At 34.1% G+C, this 23713-nt stretch overlaps 1 protein-coding gene across 1 annotated transcript in view; it reads right to left on the bottom strand.

Moving 5' to 3' along the window:
• Positions 1–23713, bottom strand: part of LOC111058612 (synaptotagmin-C) — a 68882-nt gene that overhangs the window by 25434 nt on the left and 19735 nt on the right. The window contains exon 2 of the mRNA XM_039422886.1: positions 7054–7277. Within this exon, the coding sequence (XP_039278820.1) occupies positions 7054–7269 (216 nt within the window). The 5' untranslated portion in view covers positions 7270–7277. The remainder of the gene's footprint in view (positions 1–7053; positions 7278–23713) is intronic.

The following is a 23713-nucleotide window of genomic DNA, read 5'->3' as shown; positions in this document are numbered from 1 at the left end:
TAAGCTGAGGTATAATTTTTATTTGACCTCTTTGCTTCATATTTGTAAATTTGGGAATAGTTCATTTTTTATTTAATTCAACTGTCACTGTGGCAGTGACAATTAATTTATGATAGGTGATTCAACATTCAACTGTAATTTTTGTGTACTTTTAAAAGTACTGTATCTTACTTGTAATATTGTTTATACTATCTTTCAATAACATAGCAAAAACCACTAGAATCTACTTCTCTATTATATCTCTTAGAGTAGTCTCTTATATCTCCTACTATATTTTATATATCTTATCATTATCTTAAAAATTATAATTTTACCATTTTGACGCCTTCATCAAAACTCACTTAACTATTTAGTTATATTTTATTATTAAAATTGCATTTGAGTGATATATCTTTGTTGTTTGAATATACTGAATTCGTAATTTTTAATAATAAGGAAGCAGTTACAAGGCCAATTTTCATTCCACCCAATCTGGCGGCTCCTGAATAAGATTGCATTCGCGTGAAATGCTCCAATTCCAGCTTTGATTCTTTCACAGATGGTTTCAATAATTTCGTTTCTCCTGTTTAGTGTTGCTCCGAGATACTTGAATGATGTATCTACTCCCTCCATTTCATTCCAGTCTACAACCAAATTCCTAGTAACTCTTCTTCCAGGTGCTGCTGCTACATGGAAGTATTTGTTTTTTGCAATGTTAACCTTAAAGCCTATCTTTTCGCTTCATGTTCCACTTTTCTGAAAATTTCCTTTTATCTTGTGGTGTTTCTATTGCCACATCATCAGAATAGGCATATATACATATTTGAGTTCCTTTATGGAAGAGGGTGCTCCCCTGGTCTATATTCTTCAATACACCGTGCATGGCAATATTGAATCACCTATCACCTTGTTTCACGCCGCCATTGAATTAAAATGCCTCACTAGCTCAGATGTTCCTCTGTATTCCCGGAACCCACATTGATACTCTCCAATAACTTTCTCTGAATATTTGATTCAGTTCAATATATTGGAGACTACTTTGTGAACAATGACAACATTGTGATACAATCCAGTTTATTTCCGCTCTTCTATTCTTCCAGGAGTCTGGCTACTTTTCCATGTGCCCAAGTGCTATGTTGAAACTGAGTACTACGTATAACTAGACCATTCCTTCTAGCAAACTCGCTGATCAGCCACCCATTGTCACTCGTTTCGCGATGAAAGGTGAACTTTCCTGCAATGTCATGTTCACAATATTCTTTTTCAATTCGTGCATTGGAATCACCAAGCACCATTAGCATGCCATACTTCTGAATCCCACTGCACACCTTGTCCAAATCTTCATATAACTTTTTTCACTTCATACCCTGTGTCTTCTGTTGGAGAAATTTTGTCTACTGAGACAATTGACATATTATTTTCTCAGCTTACCTTTCACCGTTGCTTACAGATTCTATCGTTCATTGGTTCAAATCCTAGAATGTAATAACACATTGTCTTTTTCACCATGGAATCAGTTCCTCCTTGTCCTGTTCTATTTTCTGGGCCACTGTAGAAAACAGTGAATTTTTTCTTGTCTACTCTACCCTGCCCTTGCTATCTCACTTCTTGTAGGGCCATCACTTCTATATTGACTCTGAGCATTTCCTCTGCAATTTCTAACATCTTTCCAGGTTATCTCAATATACTGGCTAGTAGTATTTTTCTAAGACCTCTTCTCAATGGGGAAGAAAAAAGTACTACTCACATATGAAAAAAGGAATAACTAAGGAAGAAAGGAAGAAATAAGGAAAAGGTTATTATAGTAAAGTGAGTAGAGTGTTTCAAAACAGTTTAGAAATACCTTAACAAGGAAAATGTGAGATACATGTATGAAAAATACATTGGTAGGTAGTCACGTGAATACTACAGGTGGTCTCTCAGACTCCACTAACTTTCAAAAGGAAACTTTCAAGTCACTAAATTCAAAAAAGACTAGACCTCCACCGACAAAGAGGAGGATGACAAGAGAATAGAAGAATAATATTTGCCAATTTGGGAATTATTTGAACGTCTAATCATTCTTATATGGACGTCCAATTCTAATTCTCCAGCGTTCTGAAAGACTAATAATAATTATTGAAGTAGTCAAAGGTCAAGTGAAAACCATTCAATACAATATTCAATTCATCACATACCGTAGACAAATTCTTAAAAAAGGAATCCAAGACAGAGTACTCTGGTTAACAATCCTTTGTTTAGGAGCTTCGTTTGGGGATGATTCGACGTTTGGCCGCTAGCGAAGTTCCCTCTGTTGAGTGATACACTCTATCGGCTGAATTCAGAACTGCTTCAAACTTCACAGCTGCTTCGAAAATTCTCTTGAAAATGCGATGCAAAGCCCTGCTGGATATTGATTTTCACTTTGAAATTTTGAAAAGGAGATAAGAACCTTCTAATCACTGACGTATTGTTTTTTCATGTAATCAAATACATCAGTAAAAGCTTTTTTTCTTCCAACCTACAACTACATAATCTGATACAGTATTTGTGTATAGTTCATTATTGAATGCATATTTTTTCCATTAAAAACTGAGAAACAAGCGTAATTAGCACAATATAATCGCCTACATTTGTCTCAAATTGCTTCAATGCAGACAAATGGTATTATCAATATGTATCAACCTACTCGTGATAACTGTTGAGAAAGTATGAACTTTTCAACTCACAGCTCATGAACTCATAACTTATAAATTTGTTTTTCTAGCTGATAATAGAGAAGAACTTCATGAATCGACGGAAACGATCAGACAAGAGATGTTTTATCTTATACAATAATTGTATAAAATATTATCTTGTATATACTTGGAATAGTGACCAGTAATAAAAGGTAGGTCTACTAAAACATACTAAGAAATGAAGGCTTTAATTCTATTGAACATTTGATCATTGCTGAGTTACTAAGCTCCAGTATATGAAATTTTAGTAAACTGAATTAACCAAACTCCAGTAAATTTACCCAAGAATTATGTACACAGTACACTTGAGCTCTGAACTTGTGCGTAACTGATGATGATGATAAGAAATGGAAGTTCTGGGAGGGTTCCGAACAACCGGGAATTGTTTTTATTCTCAATACTGTCAGCGGAGCTGTACTCCAGCATCCATCCTTCCAACGGAATAACTGAGATCACCGTGTTCATTATATATTAGGCTCAGACAACTGAGAAATTATAATATATATATTTTTTTTAGTAGTAAACCACTCCTAGCTGAATTATTTATGGATGAGTTAGAAAGTAGAATCATTGAAAATAGTCATTTCAAAGATAAAATTGTTTACTGGTTTCGATATGTTGATGATATTATTTGCTTATGAAAAGGAAGTAACAGACAACTAGACAATTTTCTTTCCTATCTGAATGGATTACATCAGAGTATAAAATTCACTGTAGAGGTAGAACAGGATTGTGTATTGAATTTTCTAGATTTAAGAATAGATCATAGCACTGGTTTTCACAAGTTTTCTATTTTCAGAAAGCCAACCCATACTGATGTTATCATTCCTCTTCATTCTTGTCATCCTATTTCTCACAAACTTGCTGCTTTCAATAGCATGGTCTCTAGAGCACTAACAATACCTATGAGCCATCATGATTTTGATATTGAGATCACTAAAATTAAACAGATAGCTGTCACAAATGGGTATGAAGAAAGTATGGTGGACAGATTATTGGGTAAAATTAATAGACAAATTTCAATCAATTCTAGCTTTGTAGGCTCAAACTGTGAGGAGAAGACTTGGATAACAATCCCATATTTAGGCCTTGTATCTGATAAGATAGGTAGGGAATTGAAGAGGAATGGATTTCATGTTGCTTTCAAGACCAAACCGATTTTAAATAGTCTATTTAGATGGAGTAAAGACAAAATTGATATTTGGGATAAAAGCGGGGTGTACAAACTTAAATGTGATGATTGTAATGCTTGTTATGTGGGTCAGACTGGTAGAAGTTTCAAAAGTAGAATTAAAGAACACATCAGAGATTGGAATAAACAAAATGGGGAATCTAACTTTGCAGAACATTTGATAACAAATAATCACAAGTTTACAGTTAAGGAGAATGTTGAGTTTCTGCATGTTAATAACAAAGGCAGATCTTTGAATATTCTAGAGGCTTTAGAAATAACAAGAGTAATTGAGGAAAATTCCCAGTATAGTTTAAATGACCAGATTCATTTCAACCAATAAACACTACGAATTTAGTTTCATCATAAAATTGTAAGCATACATTAGTCAATAGTTTTTCCATTTACATATTTGTTTTATTATCTTTCACACTTGTTTTCTTGGTTCTTATTTTGTACTAAAAGTAAATTTTATTATCATGGTATCATGGCGATTCTGTTGCTTAAGCCGCCATTTTGCGGCTAGCTAGGCCAATGGCAGGCGTTCATGCCCTCGACCAATAGCAGTACTCGCCTACTAGTATAAATTCTGCTGCTCTTGCATTTAGTTTTAGTTTATCAGAGATTGACAATGGTGTAATAACCGAAACCGGTCTTTCTAATTATCAATAAATCAGTGTTTTTTTGACAACTTCTTAGTCTTTTTCATTCAATTATAATATTGTCAACTACATAATTAATCTACGTACAAGCGCGACGTGGCGTACGTCATGCATGAAATGATTAACTGTGGCTCATAACAAGGAAACATGGTCAACTTTGAGTCCGTAGGCCTTCATAAATTCTGGTCGTTAGCAAGCGTGGTCATGTGACTACTATGGCCATTTTCCGACATTCACGGGAAATGGAATCGCATGTGTTATTCCAATAATTTGAAACAGACCAGGACACAATCAGTCACTGGAATTTATTTGCTTTGAAACGGCTTTGTTATCTCCACTTCTGTCAGCTATACATGCTGCTAAAAGGGTCCATTATGCATAATTGATTGAACGATGTCCAAAGTTTCTGAAGCGAACTTTAGAAATGCCGTTGGATGACTAATCGCAATGCATACATAGCTATTCTAATCGAATGAGAGTTTAATGCTAATCAATAGCTTCCTGTGATCGATCATTATTTTAAAATATTAGCTCCTAAAAAAATCTGATTGTTTACATCACACCTACTTTAAAGCGATGTACAATTGATTTATATGAATTCCTAATTATTGAATTGTTACTGTTCGTCAGTTCTATTTTCAAATCCGATTCCTTTACGAATTCCATGATAAAAACATGAAACACCAATCTTGCTTTTAAAATTCAGTTTGTTAATTAACCAAGCTCCCTTGAGACTGGGAAATAGGGCCTCACGAAATTGGTGGAACGGTTCGAGACCGTCGACCGTAGAGACAGTGATATCTGACAGTGCATAAACGAGCTGGATTCGTGCATCCCACGGGGCCGATTTCGGTCGAGAGATCCTCTGCGTTAAAAATGGCGCAATTTATCTTGCAACCCAGCAGTCAACGTCAAATGCTGTGAGTCGGTCAACAGCATAGCTAACACAGGAAAGCAAATTTCTCTCTACTAACCCGCTGCAAATAAAGCTCTCTTGTACATTTCATCTGCAAAGTAAATTTCCTTCCATCTTACCGATTAATCAAATCAAATTCTAGATTCTCATCTTTTTTGAAGAGAATTGCAAATGAAGTTCTGAGCGTAAAAGATGTATTGTCGAGAAAATTAACTCGATGAATAGTCTGGGATGCAATGCAATCATTTCCTCATTTCCAGCAATTGGTAAGCTACGACTATAGAGTTGACAATTGCATAGAAAGCTCTGGTTCGGTTTATGATGTTCAATCCGATTTGTTGCGATATTGATTGAACTCGGACTAATAGTGTGCATTCAGGAAATTCAATCGTTTGGGCGGAAATAGATTGGAATCGTCCTCTGAGGCTATACTGTTTGGAACTGGGATCTGCGGATATCACGTTTTCATCTGTACATAGTTTTCAACTTCTAAAGGGCAATTAAACTTTAAAGATAAGCTGTGCATTTGTGTATTCCAATCATTCTACATTCACAATATAGCAAACGTTCCATTTTATTCTAGTCATCTTATTCATTGACGATTGTTAATCATCATGGCGATCTGAACTTTGGACTCCACTCTAATATGAAACTGACTCATTTGGAATCCACTCACGCCAGATCTTTTTCCCACGCTTATCTTCTTTCTATTTCATGAAAAGCTGGAACGCGAATACTTAGCAGTCCTTAGCAACCATTCTTTAGAAAAGAATTAAAACCATTCTTAGAGAACCACTCTGAAACCATTCTTAGAGAAAAAAGAACAGGAGGTGCCAAATGAAATTAATTAATTAATTAATTTCATAAGACAATAAACAATCACATGATTATAGTACTGTATACAATGATTAACAAGATTTATTAGTATAACGTAGAGTGCTGCAAATAATTATAGATTATGGTGAGATAGAAAGTTACAGCAAAGATGCGATAGATAATATTGTTGCAAATAACGAAAATCACAAATCCATTATTAAAGAATAATCCATACAGTTCATTTTATGTTTTGAAAGAGCTAGGAGGTTCAAGAGCAATTTGGGCTTCAACCTGCTCGAATTTCCTGTCTGTTTTCTGGACTAAAGAGTCGAATATGTTTTGATAACAATTATCGTTGAAATTCCAGATTATACAATTTATCATTTTCAGTTTACTAATTTGTAAATTTGATTTATCATTCTCAACAATTCACCATTCAATGTTATTATGATATTCTTCGAAATAACCAAAAAATTGAATAACAATATATTCAGGCTATTATCTGCTTGATTTTATTTTCTATTTTGTGGACTAGTTCAATAGAAACGTAGAATTCCAGATGTTACAATTCATCTTTTTCAATTTCACAGTTCAACTTGGCTGCCGACCAACTGGTCATATTCTCAAATATAATTAAAATAATATTATACAACTCATTCGATATCCGATAAATCTTCTCGTGCTTCGAAAAAATATGCTGGTGCTTATTAATATTAGTATTATACCATTTACTTCTATTCTGGTCGGACACGTAATTGTTGGCTATTACAAGGATTAAATGAAGTGGCTTACCGTGTGTGGCGACACAGAGTAGCCGGTGGCGTGGGTGGCCGGCCGTGGCCTTGGCTTGTGCTTGTAGTGGCTGACCGGAGTGGCCCACGAGTCGCAGTACTCCCAGTCCTTGCCGTAGCGGCGGGCCGCGTAGTACCGGTACACCACGATGGTCATCGCCACCACCAGGGCCAGCCCTGTGCCGGTCGCTGCTCCCAGCACTGCTGACGTCACCATTCTGAAAACTATCAAATCAGACCGGGTAAGATCACTGTTAAACCAGGCTGTCACCGGGATGAATCACTACCTCCGTAAACAAAGCCATAGTGCATGACAGGTGGTTGATGGAAACGTCAGCACAGGTAGGGCTCCTACACCAATAAAACCACTAGCTGACGTCACCAGAATGCACAATGGCTTTGTTTACGGAGGTAGTGGTTGAATCTTATCACTGCAATGTGAGGCTAGTTATACACACACATCGATTTTTGGACGTACGACTTTTAGCCGTACTTGTTGATTCTATATATTGGACATAGCTTGGCAAACAGATGATGTGTTCATCTGCTCCAAGTTTCGTTCAATCTGGTAGAATTCATGAGTATGCCAAAAAATCGAAATTCGATGTATGGGTGAGGCTAGCTACACACACATCGTTGTTTGTTTGTACAATATTTTGCTGTTCTTATGAATTCTTGGATGAAACAGATTGTTTGCCAAGCTCCGTTTGATTTGATAGAATTCATGCAAAATATCATATGAACTGTGACGTACTTTGGGGGTTATCGCATGTTTGGAAAATGCTCCACTTCAAAAGGATTGAAAATATGGAGTGTTTTCTTGTCATTCTTGGAGAGGAGGTGATAAGATAGAAAATTATAAGGTAATTGAGGAATCGCCTTATGATAGAAATTGAACTACAAATTTAAAAAGACATTGTATGCAGAAATACGAATACTATATCAGGGTCACTATTTTATCTTATGATAGTATCTATACTATACAGGATCAGTGAAAATTATGGAATCAGATTGATATTTCTTCCACAAGGATAATTTGACAGTAGGATCCGTTGAGAATCCTATTCGAATTACAAAAACTACTTCTCTGTCGACTTCAAATTTTTTCCGCCATCTTGGATATGCCATATTGTATCCGACTTCAGTTTTTTAATGAAAAGAGAGTCTTATGATACATCTTGAGAAAAAATGAAAATGAATGAATTTTAATGAAACCCTCACATCAATATCTCAATGAAAACATGGAGTTGGATTCAATAGGGCTTACCCATTTTGAGACGACAGAGAAGTAGTCTTTTGAATTCGAATAGAATCCCTAACGAAATCTACTGTCACATCATCCTTGTGAAAGGAATATTTCGCTGATTCCATAATTTCTGTTATTATTTTTCAATTTTTAAATAAATAATAATTCCTCTACTTCGCCCACATCACTTTTTGTAATGTTATGAAGTGAAAATAACAGACATTTTTTATGTTTCTATCTAATTTTCACCAACTCTGTAAAATCGTAACAGAAACTCTGTATGTGTTTTATGAAAATGATATAGGTAAATTTTCTCCATGAAAATACCATTAGTTTTTTTGAATAAGATTAAGATGGAAAATGATTCTAATATCTTTAAATGTTAGGTGGATACACACACTTGGATTAAATGGACTAGGACTAAGACTATGACTTCTACCTAGTATTCTAGCAACTCGAAAAACGTAGAAAAAGAAACTTTTGATAAAATTATCCATCAATTATAAGGGAAAATGAACTGAGAATGTTAAAAATATTTATTCACAACACTGTTAGTTCCACTGAGTTGTCGAACAGCTCTAGGAATTATGCTCATTCCGCGGAAGAGACAGAAGTGGCAGTATAGGCAACCTGGCAAACACATGAATGCTCAGAAGGGACTGAGTAGGCAACCATCTGTGCACAAAATCACTACAATTACGGAGACGAACTCGTTAAACTGTGCTAAAAATGACAATAATTGCAAATTTACATAGATAATCTACATTGAAGATGGAAAATCAAAGGAAAAAATTAGTACCCCAGCAGAGATTGAAGCAGCGAGTCTGGTAACTAGTACAACCGATGTATTGGGAGGTATGGTTGATCTCAGTGGGCACGAATGGGTTGATGGGCTCTTTTCTTTACGTAGACTAGTGACCCCTGGATAAAATTTAGGTGTAAATATATTCATATATAACTTATTAATATGCCTTTGTATTGCGAACTATTTGACAGTATCAAATTGCGTCACTGTGGTTTTGTTGAAATCCATCAATAGGAGAGAAGCTATTCAAATTTCATGTAAATTTAGAAATAGGAAGTATCGTCGAGAATGAATATGGGAAGATCGACTGCCCACTTGCTTGCCAGAGATCGATCGGGACGCCAACCAATATGAGAGTATTGGACTGAATCCCTTATAAAAATTATTTTTTTATTGCCAAAGTTTAAATTTTAAAAGTTCCTATTAAGTAATCGACATAACTCAGTGAAGTCGCTCTATGACATGAGCTATTAAAGTAATTATCCCCATTGGAGAATACAACAGCAGCCCACCAGAAAAAGGCATAGGACACACAAGGCGAATCCATGCCACATCTTCAAATTTCTGAAAAATCGACGCACGTGAGTTACAATAATAATTTTTAGAGGGCCCTCAGTGCAACGAATTAATAGAAATTTCATAAAGCTAGCTTGTCGAAGGTTTTATTTAAAAATCAAGCTTGATTTAAAATTAATTGCGCAAGTAGTTATAAATAAGGGAAAAGTCTTATTAAGAACACTGATGAGAATTAAAAACTTAATTATATATCACTAAAGTATTATATATGCTCATTCAATGTATTTAAATATCAGTATTTTTTTAATAGTAATTACAAGAAGTTCAAAGTTCCTAAGATAAATTATCTTATCCAAATTTCCACTGGCGACTGAACTCATACCCTGAGGGTTAATATTAAAAGTTTTTGATATTGTTGGAATACGGAATTATAAAATTCTTATTCGATAAGCGAAAGCAAGTCGAATGATGGAGCTATAATATAAATCTATAATATATGCTAATAGAAAAATTATGGAAAATATTAATCAATGCTAGTAAGCAGAATAAAGCTAGGTTTACACCAAAGTTATCAACAAAATGTTAATAACTTAATCCTTATAGATTCTATTAGATTAAACGGAACTTGACAAACACATATGCTCATCATATGTATGATAAGTTATGTTCAATTTAATAGAATCTATAACATTTTGTTATTAACTTTGGTATAAACGCAGCTTAAGAGTTTTAAATGAGTTATCTGTGTGTTATTTTTCTTGCATATTTTCTCATATTGTTTCTATATTCAGTGTTTCATATTTTATTCTTGCTCATTGATTCCATTGTAATTATATATTTTATTGGTTGAATGGTGTATCTTTCATTTTTAATTCTGTCTTCATGCATGACCAATCTTGTACTAGTATTTTTTATTATTATTTTTGACAAATTAATAAAATTATCAACCAACTATATTCTTCACCGAATGAGTTGGATAAATCAGCGATATACAGTATTGATCATTAAATCTTCAGAAATAGATTTGTTCTCAAGATTTGTTTAAATGGTTCAACCTAATCACTGAAATCAAATTGACTGAAACACAGGGTCATAGAAATAAGTCGAAGCAGTACTACAAGTCATAGAAAGTATAAGGAATTCTATTTAAAATACCGTCGTTGATCACAATCGGAATCATCTCGCACTGCTGACCCCTTTGTCAGATGGTAGCGAGTTGGATTGATGTCGGTACCATATTTTCTTGTGCAATAATTGGAATCCTTATATTTATCTACTTCTTCAGCATCTATAATTGTGGAGTCAGTCATTGCAGATTGATAAAGCAGCAGCAGTTTGCAGCGATTGATAGCAGAATTTGGTATAAGCTCCTCGAAGAGCTGGTAAGAACCATATGGTATTTTTATTTCAGCAGGCGCATAAATATCAAAAATATTCAAATCTCATTTGACTACTGCCAGCTGGGCACTTGTAACCCCAAAAGGACGTTACAACGTGTAAAAAGGTTTGAAGAATACGTGTTAAAAATTGAAAATCAATTGATCATTTCTCTCTAAAGTTATTGTAGAACATACAAACAGACGGACAATGACAGGTTTTCAGTGAGTCAAAAGTGATAACTCGCTAACGCTCGTTCAACCATAAATTGAAAATTGAATGATTTTTTCCTATATTATCCAAGAAGACTTAAAGAGTGGAATGACTATTGCTAGCTTGAGAACGTCTGAAAAAGACAGAACGAGACTAACGAAAACAGATAGACAGTAGACAAGGTAACGGATAATCTTTTATTTCTAACTCGAAAAAAGAAACCAGAATAGAATCTCTTTGAACAGTAGACATCACGCTGTTTTCTCATCCACAAGTATCTGATGTCACCTGTTCTAGTTGATTCAATTGAATCACAATTGACTGTTGAATCATAATTCACTCTTATAAACTTTTATTTGTTTTCTCCAAGAGCAAAAAGTCACTTATGTGAGTTTAAAGTAAAATTCTATGCAGATGTACGGCAACTGAGCAATTCCAATTAATACAAGTAGTTTTGTGAACAGTAGATCTCACGCAGGTTTCTCATCCACAAGTAACTGTGATGTCACCTATTCTAGTTTAATCATAATTTACTCTTAAAAACTGTTATTTGTTTTCTCCAAGATCAAAAACTCACTTATGCTAATAAACTCAGTTCACGTTTGAATTTGTTTCCCATATGATTATTTATCCAGTTCCGTTATAATCTTTCCATCTAATAGAAATATTTCTCAACTATTCACCATTTTTTTCAATCAAGAATACTAGTAGTTCTGTGAACAGTAGACCTCACGCAGTATTCTCATCCACAAGACCTAGATGTCAACTGTTTTAAATGTTAACAAACTCAGTTCACGTTTGATTTTGTATTTCATATGATATAATTCATCCAGTTCCGTGATGATCTAGATTCAGATGATCAGATTTTCTATCTGATGAAAATTAATTTTTTAGAATCAAAAATATTATAATTTCTCCAGCATTATTTAGTTCATTTGTTTATTTTTATTCACCTATCAAATTAGTTTTTTCGAATGTGAGAATATTGATACTGATGGACACGCATAATAATACCATGACTTCAAAACAAAATAATATTGAAACCAAAGACCTTAAAGCTGCGATTAGACCGAATTTATTAAAAAAATGTTAATAACTCAATCCTTTTAGATTATATTAGATTGAACATAACTTATCATACACATGATGAACATATTGTGTTTGTCAACTTCCGTTCAATCTAATAGAATCTATAAGAATTAAGTTATAACCATTTTGTTAATAACTTTGGTGTAAACCCAGCTTAAAGATGCATACCTCTTTATTAATGTCTTTGATTGAAACTATAGACCTCATACAAATACAGTAATAGACTGGCTTCTCCACACATCTGTGTAATCACTTGTCAGCTGATTTATGATGAATAGTTCTATAGTCTGATTTTTACTCCAATATTGGCGTATGAAGGAGGCTCCTTTTTCCTTTTATATTATCCTTGAAATGTAAAATTTCCAAAAACCTTTTATATACGTCGACGCGCAATTTGAAAAGGAACATACCTGTCAAATTTCATGAAAATCTATTACCGCGTTTCGCCGTAAATGCGCAACATATAAACATGTAAACATTAAGATAAATGCCAAACCGTCGACTTGAATCTTAGACCTCACTTCGTTCGGTCAATTATAATTTCTTCAGCATTATTCAGTCCATTTAATCCTTTTTTTAAATTCAATTTCCAATCACCTATTAAATTTGTTTTTCAAATGTGAGAATATTGATACTCACTTCGTTCGGTCAATTATAATTTTTTCAGCATTATTCAGTCCATTTAATCATTTTTTGATTTAATTTTCAATCACCTATTAAATTTGTTTTTCAAAAGTGAGAATATTGATACTGATGGTCACGCATCATAAGAAATATTGACACCCTACCTTTTAGGAATAGACACGGCCAGACATCCGTGTGATCCATAATAATTATATTATGAATAATTCTATAGTCGGATTAATCCTATCTTCAAAGTAGATCATATATCATATATATAGTGATATCAGAGTATGGAGGAATTCCTTTCCTTTTCATATTATCATTGAAATTAAAAATTTCAAAAAAACCTTGTTTATACATCGACGCGCAGTTGAAAAAGGAATACTCCTGCCAAATCTCATCAAATTCTATCAACGCGTTTGGCCGTAGTCGCGTTACATACGAACAGACAAAAGGAAAGTTAAAACATATACCTTATTACGTTCGTCAATGAAAGAATCCTCCCAAATATAAAGCAAATATTTATTTGGTCTCAGCTATATCCAATAATGGTCAGTCACGGTGAGATTTCTAGCCAAGATACCCAATTTTATGAAGTATTTGAAGTAAGTGTTTGTCAAGTCTATGGAACAATAAATTGATAGCGTTTTAAAGGATGGAAATGGGAATGGAATTGAAATTGAATCATCATCCTATGATCTAAATCTGCACCATGATATTGATTTTCAATATTGATTTTCAATCGAGATAAAAAATAATGTTCGCCTCGCTTACTCTGCTCGCAGCTAATCTGAGAGTTGAGAGGTTTAATTCCCAATTTCAATGACACTTGAATGAATCTCATTTATGAATACCATAGCATGTGCAAAACTTTTCAAAATATGAGTAGAGTTAAATAGAGGCCTGAATGTGAAAAAATCTAGAAGACAGGTCTAAGCTGAAGAATATGAGAGAAGACTGGAGGGTTACTAACAAGCAAAAAGCCAGCCTTGATACCACTGATCAACGGCAAGACTTGAACAATAATATAATTCATTTGCGAGACGAATAGAGATTCGCATACAAATGAATTGCTATCTTTGTTTCATAAAGGTGTTGACATTCACATGAATTAATTATTCTCTACCATTTTTATTTTATTACAATTTCAAAATTATTCGAGCCATGATAGAATTATTGACTCAGTCAAAAAATTTAATATTGAAATGAGGGGTATTTTGGCAAGCTGAACAAAAAATAAGATCCTATGCACCTTTTCGATATTTCCTCAAATGAAAAATGAGTTTTGTGGGTTGTCAAAACTCCCCCTGAAAGGGAAACTATTCAACTTATCCTATAGTTTAGTAAATTAACAATGATTTCTGCGTTGAATAACATGTTTCTTGCCAACAAGAATCGAACTCTCCAAATGGAGGTAGAATGATAGGTTGACAACTTTCAGTTCTGTTGTTTTAACATTTTTTTTTAAATCACTTTCAAAAAGTTCATGTAGTACCTACTATTGTGTTCGAGAAACTTCTGGGGCTATCATAGTTTCACAACTATTCTGTTCCACACTCCTATCTCTTGCAGTCGTTAACCATATTTATAATAAAATAAAGAGTTGGCTTAATACATGTACGGGATAGGAAAATTATGTTTGACGCATTATCACGTCTGAACTACTGGACTAATCAACTTGAAATTTTGCATATAGGCTAGATTCTTAATTTACCAAGGATGGTTATAGGCCTATTTTCAATTCTTCAAAATTTCATTACGTCAAGTTTTCAGATTATCAATTTTGAAAATAGATCCTTGCGAAGCACGGGTTCCTGCTAGTATAGACATAAAAAAGGGGGTGTGCTTGCAATTTATATTGTAGTTCTGATTTTTTAATATATTATTTGGGTACATAAGAGAAGTCTAGAACCAATTTCTTCCTGCTAAATTTCCTTATGCTAGATACAGGGTGGCCCAAAAACCTCGTATTTTCGGCTCATTTTCCAGTTTTCAGCTATTTCTGCCAAATCTCGTAATAGGACAGAGAAATTTACTCTTGCCTATTTTCTAGATTATGAGAATCTGAATAAACTGAGATTATTCGAAACTCTCTATCTCCAATGAGTACTGAGTTATGATTTTTCAAAAATGAGTGAAATTTGAAGATTTTGAATGCTCAGATATCAACGTACTTCTCTTCATTCTTCTCGGCTCGTCAAGGCGGTCCAAAATCATGCATAATAAGTCATATTTGGTCGAAAAGTGGAAAACTTATTGTTGAGTGTACTAAAGCCCATATTTCAATACACAAAAAATGGCCAATTTCTATATTCAAAGCTGCATGTCTTTTGAAATACTTCTGATAAAATTTCCAAATCTAGTGAGATGTGAAAATTGTCCTCCTCTACCCACTCCAATTAATAATTCCTATACCATTCGAAAGTTACAGAAGATTTCAAAAATGGCGATTTCAGTCTTTACATTTTTTCCGTGATTTTACGGTTGGTCAAGAGTTTCTAAAAGGAGTCTGATACATCATTGAAACTCTTGATTGATTCCACATTGTAGATAAATTCATCCTCTACGAGTTCAGTTGTGTAAAATTCATCTTGAATCACTTTTCCCTAACATAGTACTGCCAAAATCGTCAAAATGATAAAAATATCTACAATTTCCGGATTTTTTTCAACAATCAAATCTCACTCTACGAAAACATTATCCCATAAATCGTTTACAGCGGATGGAAGAAAAAATTCTATTGTACATTTCAAGATCAAGTAATGATTTTTATAATGAGGGGTTACCGTGATACATAGCTTTGAATATAGAAATTGGCCATTTTTTGTGTATTGAAATATGGGCTTTAGTACATAAAAATAACATAAAAAATTAAGTACAAAAAAATAATGGGCAAAGTACACTCAACAATAAATTTTCCTCTTTTCGACCGAATATGACTTATTATGCATGATTTTGGACCGCCTTGACGAGCCGAGAAGAATGAAGAGTAGTACGTTGTAATCTGAGCATTGTGCCAGAAGTTATAAGTGTTTGAAATTTTGATCCTTGAGATGTCATTAAGCGCGCCTCTCCACTAGGAAATACTGAAATAAAGTGCATCTAACGGGTGATTCTCATAGAACATAATCTCATGAACTTATTTCATTGTGCGAAATATCAATGTGAAGACTATTTAGTTGGTGATGATGGTTGAAGCTGAAAATTAGGTGTTTTTCACAATAAAAGGAGCATTGTTGTCAGGTGAACCTGGAAATCTATATGAGATAGAGCGCTCTACCTGATCTCAGATTGTAGAGCACAAAAATACGCCCAGAGGGATTCTGAATTATACATCTTAATGGTAACAATCTGAAGATGTTGTTGTTGATCAAAAACTAAAATTCATCAAAATTGATTTTTTCTCAAATTTCATTCATTTTTGAAAAATCATAACTCAGTACTCATTGAAGATAGAGAGCTCCAAATGATATCATTTTATTCAAAATGTTATAATCTAGAAAAAAGGCTGAAGTAATTTTTTTCTGTCCGGTTACGAGATTTGGCAGAAATAGTTGAAAACTGGAAAATGAGCCGAAAATACGAGTTTTTTTGGCCACCTGTATCTAGCACAAGGAAATTTTGCATGAAGAAATTGGTTCTGGACTTCTCTTATGTACCCAAATAATATATTAAAAAATCAGAACTACAATATAAATTGCATGCATCAATGTATATAGTGACTGGACTAGTAAGCTTAGCAGTAGAAACTTGCTCGGCTAGCGGTAGGCTATATTCAATGTCATTGCTCGAGTTGATACTTGGTTAATCGAATGTGATATATCATTTGGGAGTTCATATAATGGATAAAATTTGAAGAAAGGAACGAAATTCTAGATACAGATGGAGTAGAGATAGTTCAGTTTATTTAGAGAAAATCCAACATTTTGGTAAGACATAAGAGATGTATAATATGCGGATGAGTTGTAAGATTCTAGCCAATAATTGAGCTCCTAAAATAGTTTATTCATCACTTTCAGTTTTAGAAAATGATATTTGATTTGATGTTGTTCTCAAATCGATTAATGATGAAAACAAGATCTACTCAGCTTTGAAATTTTGGTAATCTATGCAAATCTGGTTCATGTCTTAGGTTTATGTTTATACTAGCCGTCAGGCTCGCTTCGCTCGCCATACCCGTCTAGCCAGGGGGCTCCGCCCCCTGGACCCCCGACTGGATCGTCCAAAAATGAGATCAGCGGGATCGCTTCGCTCGCCTGCATGTAGACCTCAGCGGAACCTCTGTACCGAATTCTGGACCCCCGACTGGATTGTCCAAGAATGAGATCAGCGGACTCGCTTCGCTCGCCTGCATGTAGACCTCAGCGGAACATCTGTACCGAATTTGAACGTATTATGTCAATTTGATCTCGAAAAACACCTGTTACTATATCGGCGTATCTTTGGCGAACAAAATTCTTCCACCTCAGCTAAACCTGTGTACTGGATTTTTTTTAATATATTTCCATCAATTATTGAAAAAGGTGAGAAAACACAGGAAAGCTGAGAAAACGCTAATTTTGGGTGTATCTTTGGCGTTATATCAAATTCCTTCTAACACAACATTATTGCACCCCAGCTGAGCTTCTGTAGTAAATATGAACATTTTCTGTTTATTTGTTCTCGATAAAGCTGAGAAAACGCAGTTTTGGGGCGTATCTTTGGGAATTTTTCCAAATCCGTTCTTATTGTGCCTCTAAAGGGCCAGCTGAACACACCTACCAAATTTTAAATGTTATGTCATATTTTTATCTTATGTTAGGACGATCCAGTCGGGGGTCCAGACTAAACGTCTGGCTAAACGGATATGGCGAGCGAAGTGAGCCTGACAGCTAGTAATATAATATTCCCAGGAATAGCTCTGATTGAAGTAGGTATTTAGGAGGTACTGGATAAATTGGTATTTAGGAGGTCCTGGATGAATGCATTTCAATCTTCAACTTTGTGCCAACCTAACAAAGTCAACTTAACTTTAATGCCAACCTGACAAAATTTTTAATTTAGTTACCAGAACAACTGTTTCAAAGAGGTATTCTCTCTAGATTACAGTTCTATATTAACAATGGTATGGACATTTCAATTATAATTTTAAGATATTGGAATAGAAGATAGAAGAATATACATGCTAAACGACGAACTTCAAACCTTTAAAAACCACCCTTTGAGTTAAAATATCGCCAAAAGATTTCTTAGTGCGCCTCTAAAGGGCCAACTGAACATACCTACCAAATTTAAACGTTTTTGGTCCGGTAGATTTTTAGTTCTGCGAGTGAGTGAGTGAGTGAGTCAGTCAGTCAGTCAGTGAGTAGTGCGATTTCGCTTTTATATATATAGATGTCTTATGTTTCATCATCGTCAAACAAAATCTTGAATAGTTAATAAATTCTGCTCAATAGATTAAGCTAAGTGTAATCATAAGACGCAAAACTGAACAATAATGACAATTAAAAACCATAGGAATAATCAAAAAGCATATATGACTTATTTTTGACTAGTATGTAGTACATAATTATGCATTTCTATTCATTTCAATTATTGTGTTTTGATAACGAGGAGATGTAATTTGATAAGACTGTAGTGCGATTATCTCTATGATAATACAGGGAAGAACTGCATACGTATGAGGCATTATTAAATTTGCATTATTAAACATAAAAAATTTATAAGAAAGTGTATTAATTTAAAGGCAGGGTATTATAAAATGCATCATTTTGAATTAATAGGTCTCTTGTTTTACCTGTATCAAGGTATTTCTCGTATTCTTTTGAATTATTTCGTGTTATTCAAATTACAGATACAGTACATAGTGGATTTTCAACAGTCCATTTCTCGTTTGGTACTCAATCATAAAGTTGATGTTGAAGTCTAATCGGAAATTTCATCATACTTTAGACTTTTTATTAATAATTCAGGCCACGCTCAAAATCGATTCATTCATCGTTACCAGCGGATTTCTAGCGGAGAATTTTTACAATGCCAGAAGTGTGATAGAAATCCACCGCCCATGGGACTTGAGCAAGTTATCCCGGATTTAATTCCACTGCTTATTGCCATTTTGCCAGTTCAGCTGTTCCTAATCCAACTCCGACAGATGAAGTTTCTGTTCTCTTCTCTCAGCTGCCTGCCTGTCTTCTCAGCTCCCCTCAGGCAATTTTTCTCCAGCTTCCCGAACATAATTACTTTATGAAACCGTTATCCTAATATTTCTGATCTGACTTGAATAATAGCTCTCTCATTGCCGAAGAACATAAAAAAGTCATATCTCGTTCTGAAATCGGACAGAAGCTACGCAAAAATAGACGCGGCATTACGCATAAGATTATCATAGACGATAATTTCCTCACCTAGCATTGTATTTATTTCCCATTTTCATGAGCATCATCTCTTTGAATTATTTATTCTTAGTTTTTTCCTAATCCGTTTAGATTATCGAATCTTAAATGCCGATTTTCTACCATGAATAGTCTGACGATATGTTATAAGTTAAGAAAATAATGGCGATATTTTATTAAGCTTTGAATTCTATAATGTTGTATGATTTTAATGCTTCTCAATTTGATTTTTGCATCTCAAGCTACATTCCAATCAAGTGAAGCTAGAACCTTTGACTTGCATGTAGATTTTGATACATTCATATCCCAGACTAGACATAGTGACATATATGACATAGATTTTTCTTGACAACTACAGTATCATCAACTGGGAATAATGTCCCAGTTATCTCAAATAGTTATTTAAAAATAATGTCTCTACATGGAAGGACGGTGAATAAGATGTTGTACTTAGTTTTGCCTCATACGGAAACAATATGATTCCAACCCAAATTCTATTGAAAATCTCAAAGATTATTGAGCTGCATCCCAAGGTGAAGCTATTACAAACCATTGATGAGTTGATTTTCTCAGCAGAGGACAATCGTGGAAAGTTCTCTGTTCTCTCTGCAACCTATCAAAGTAATTTTTGTGGAAATAATCCAATTTGTAATCCAATGAATGAGGGCTCAAACCATGTTGATTGTTGAAGGTCATCATATTATGTCTAGTTATCTTTTTCAGTAAACATTTGACGAAGAAGCAGAACGCTGACTAGTTAATATTCTATTATGTGAATTGAGCTGTTGGGACGCAGCGGGCTGCTCTCCCGCTGAGCTCAATTACAGCGTTCTATCGGGAAATGCCCAGGAGGGCACACAGGGCTTCTATCCCAACCAGCGTAACTTTCAGTACAATTCCCATGTTAGCAATTTGCTCCTCTTTTTCCGTTAAAAACCAGCAATCACTTCTTTCTTTAACCCCATCCCCAGCCACTATCCTGTTACTATTGTCGATTCTCACTCAAGTTCACCTGAGTCTCTTATCTCAACAGCAATTTGATCTTTGACTGTGACAATTTAGCTCTGACTGCTTTTACAAATCAGTCAGTCCTTTTCCCAACAATTATTGACCAGCGGTACTTTTTTTCATTTGCAAGATCATGCAAATGAAAAATGAAATTTCTTTCATTTTCAAAAAGTTTTCAAATGATTTCTTTTTAAAAGAATATTTCGATTCTTTTCGAGATATTTTAGATTCTCCTAATATAATGCATAATATTGATACAATAAATTATACTTAGGGAAAATAATGTAAAATTATCATAAACTCATTTTGGGTTCTCTTAATACAATAATACAATACATAATATTGATACAATAAATTATACTTGAGGACAATAATGTAGAATTATCATAACCTCTTTTGGACTAACTTGCAATCAAAATTCGGGACTGGAATAGTAAGGGCTATAAGCCTGCTTTTCCGTTTTCAATCATTTTATGATTAAGTTGTTTTGTCATTGTTGTTAAATAAATAAACGATAATACAATACTTAATAAAATCAATTCAGTATACAAATTTTTTCTTACGTACATTATTTTGTCTCCAAGCCAATAGTTTCCAAAGAAGGTATAATATGATTACATGATACTTTGATACAGTTGATTGAACTTAGTGCAAAACACAGTCTTAATAATTTCAGTATTCTCTCATATATGTTCCAGAATACCTACCCTAAAATACAGAATGAATATAGATTTCTTTATATTACTCTTCAATTGTTAACGATATGATTTCCACCAATTAGAACTTCAAATCCATAAAGTTATAAAAACGTAGTCATATAAATAGGAATCAATTTTGAAAAATCGATACTTAATAAGAAAATGTTTCTCCAAAAACAATGAGTTGGTAAAAATATAAGGTGGAAAATCAAAATTTATTGAAATTCGATGATACTTTAGACAGCTGATTATTTTTTTATGAGAGATGAAACTTTTATGTTACATCGGGAGCTGAGAATATTCTAACAAGAATTTGTTAGTTGTGCAGGCTGAGGGAATGACATCTAGGAGACTTCTATGTACGTAATAAGATCTTTGCAGGCGTCAGTTTGCATGGTTAAGCCAATTGAGACGGGTGGACGGGAAATTTTCATAGAGAGCACTTTCTTGCACTTGCTCGAGGGAGCTGTTCACGTAATTGGTCTGTCATTTTCGCAGGAGTGATCATTTGAGAATTCTAAATCCAGCGTCGACGCAAATAGATATTCTTAGCTCAAGATTCTTTGGAAGATAAGATTTTCTCGTTCCTTGTACTACAGACTTATCTATTTGATATCTATCCAGTTAATTAGATTATTGTTATTCAAGTTTCTTCGTGAGCAAAGATCTGGAAACCATAGTATTTGATTGAAAAGGAATAATATAAAATGATAAAATAACATAAAAGGATAATTTTCTCAATCTAAAACATATAAACACTTCCCTTATCGTATCATTCATTTTGATTAATTGTCCTTTATTTTAATATGAACAGGAAATAATAATGTTCCAAGAAAAATATACAATAAATATCGTTTATATGAGATTAATTCAATACAAATATAAAAATAATTGAGATTTACTCGAATGGAATTCTATGATGCTTTCAGTTCTCATTGATATTGTTCATCATATAATCCATATAGAGCTTTTCAATTTATTATTCTATTTTAAACTCAACGGTCCTTTTGTCCTGTTTTGGAGCATTCCGTTGCCGATCATCAGTAGACTACGATATCTCGTTTGCCCTTGAAATCAACGCAATTATTAAGGATTTGTCTCCGTGCCTGGTGGTTTATCCTGATAATTAGAATCCAAACAGGCTGAATACTCAATCAGATCCATATAATGCCTAATCCATTGCTGTTCTACTAATTAGCAAAGCTTATAGTAATCAAATAGAACAATGCAATCGATTTGTATATCTAAGTTTCATTTTGATAACGTACTAATGATAAACAAGTCTGATCTATATCACATTTGTTTAGAATCAATGGAGATAATAGAGTACTAGCGAGCTAGCATGGTGTCTGTATGTTTATGAAATTTGCTAATTGGATTTTCCTCAGTTTTGCTTCATTCGGAATATTTTGAGAATGGAGCACGCGTATGTTTTGTTTGAAGGCAAGTATTCAAGCCTACTGAATGGAAGGATTGAGAGCCACTGTTCATGAAAATTCAATGGTCTTGTTTGAAGGGGAATAGAGCCATGCATGAAGAGGCACTCCACTGCAATCATCAAACCTCATGTATGATTAGTAGGAAATTACGATTGAAAATGTTCTCTGGATCTGACAATCAGTATGCTTTGACAAATGCTTTGTTTGGAACGCGGTACTTCATGTGTCTGAGGCATGTTAACTTGAAACGTTTAATTTAGTACTTTGATTTTATGTTTCTCAGAAAATGTTTTTGTCGTACTGTATCCCAAGTTGTGGGTTAATATTTGGGTCTGAACAATCAGTGAATTATAAACCAAGCCAATAGGACTTTCAAAGACATAAGTATCTCAAGGAAAAGTTTCAGAGTTCGATAGCAAGAAGTTAATATGTGAAGAGACTCAGCCGATTCCCTCAAACTTACCAATTTAGTTCTGTAAGCAGATTTATTCAATAAGCTGGAAGTTGACGTCGAGTTCGTCAACAACAACTTGAAAAGATGTTCAGTCAAACGTTATTTCTTCTTGGTGGCAGTTGATTTGAATCTGTGAGCTAAAATTGAATTAGGGTCTTCTTGTCGTACTCCGCACGATCGATGCATCGATTTGTTGTTTCGGAGATGAAACATGGCACTGGAGAAGTTTGTGGTATCTTGTAGTGTGGCCGCCATTGTCTCCAATAGAGAGTTACACTGTGAAACAGCAAATTGAAGAAACAGCACAAGAAATTCCATCTAACAGATTGGATTCTACGCTCTGTTGTTTGTTATTCCTGACCCCTTTCTCCTCTCTAATTGATTCCTTGACCTTTGTTCATACGACCCTGTTCTTCACTCGTTCTATTCCCTTTCATCGTGATAAGACCGCTCATTGAGCTCGTTTCCTTTGTCGAAAGTAACTTTGCGGGAAGGCAATTCTGTTGGTTTCCCAGTAACGTCTTTGACAGTTAACAATGGCGAAAGTAATTGAACGGGACATTGGTTCTAACACGAGTGTTTATTATTTGACAACAAAAGTTCCCTTCGACTTATTTCTCAGACGATTACATTGATTGGTTGATTTGTTCATTCGCAATTCATAATTGACCTATTGTCAATATTTTTATAACATTCCTATCATAATAAACAAAATTTTGTAAATTAGTCCTTATTCATTGGACTGATCTTACCATTTGACTCTGGATGAATAAACTCACAGTACAATACATTTTGACATGACAGTCGTTATGATGCGCCCC

This window comes from Nilaparvata lugens, chromosome 3 (genome assembly GCF_014356525.2).
Source record: "Nilaparvata lugens isolate BPH chromosome 3, ASM1435652v1, whole genome shotgun sequence".
NCBI lineage: Eukaryota > Metazoa > Arthropoda > Insecta > Hemiptera > Delphacidae > Nilaparvata > Nilaparvata lugens.
This window is presented reverse-complemented; position numbering and strand designations above follow the sequence as displayed.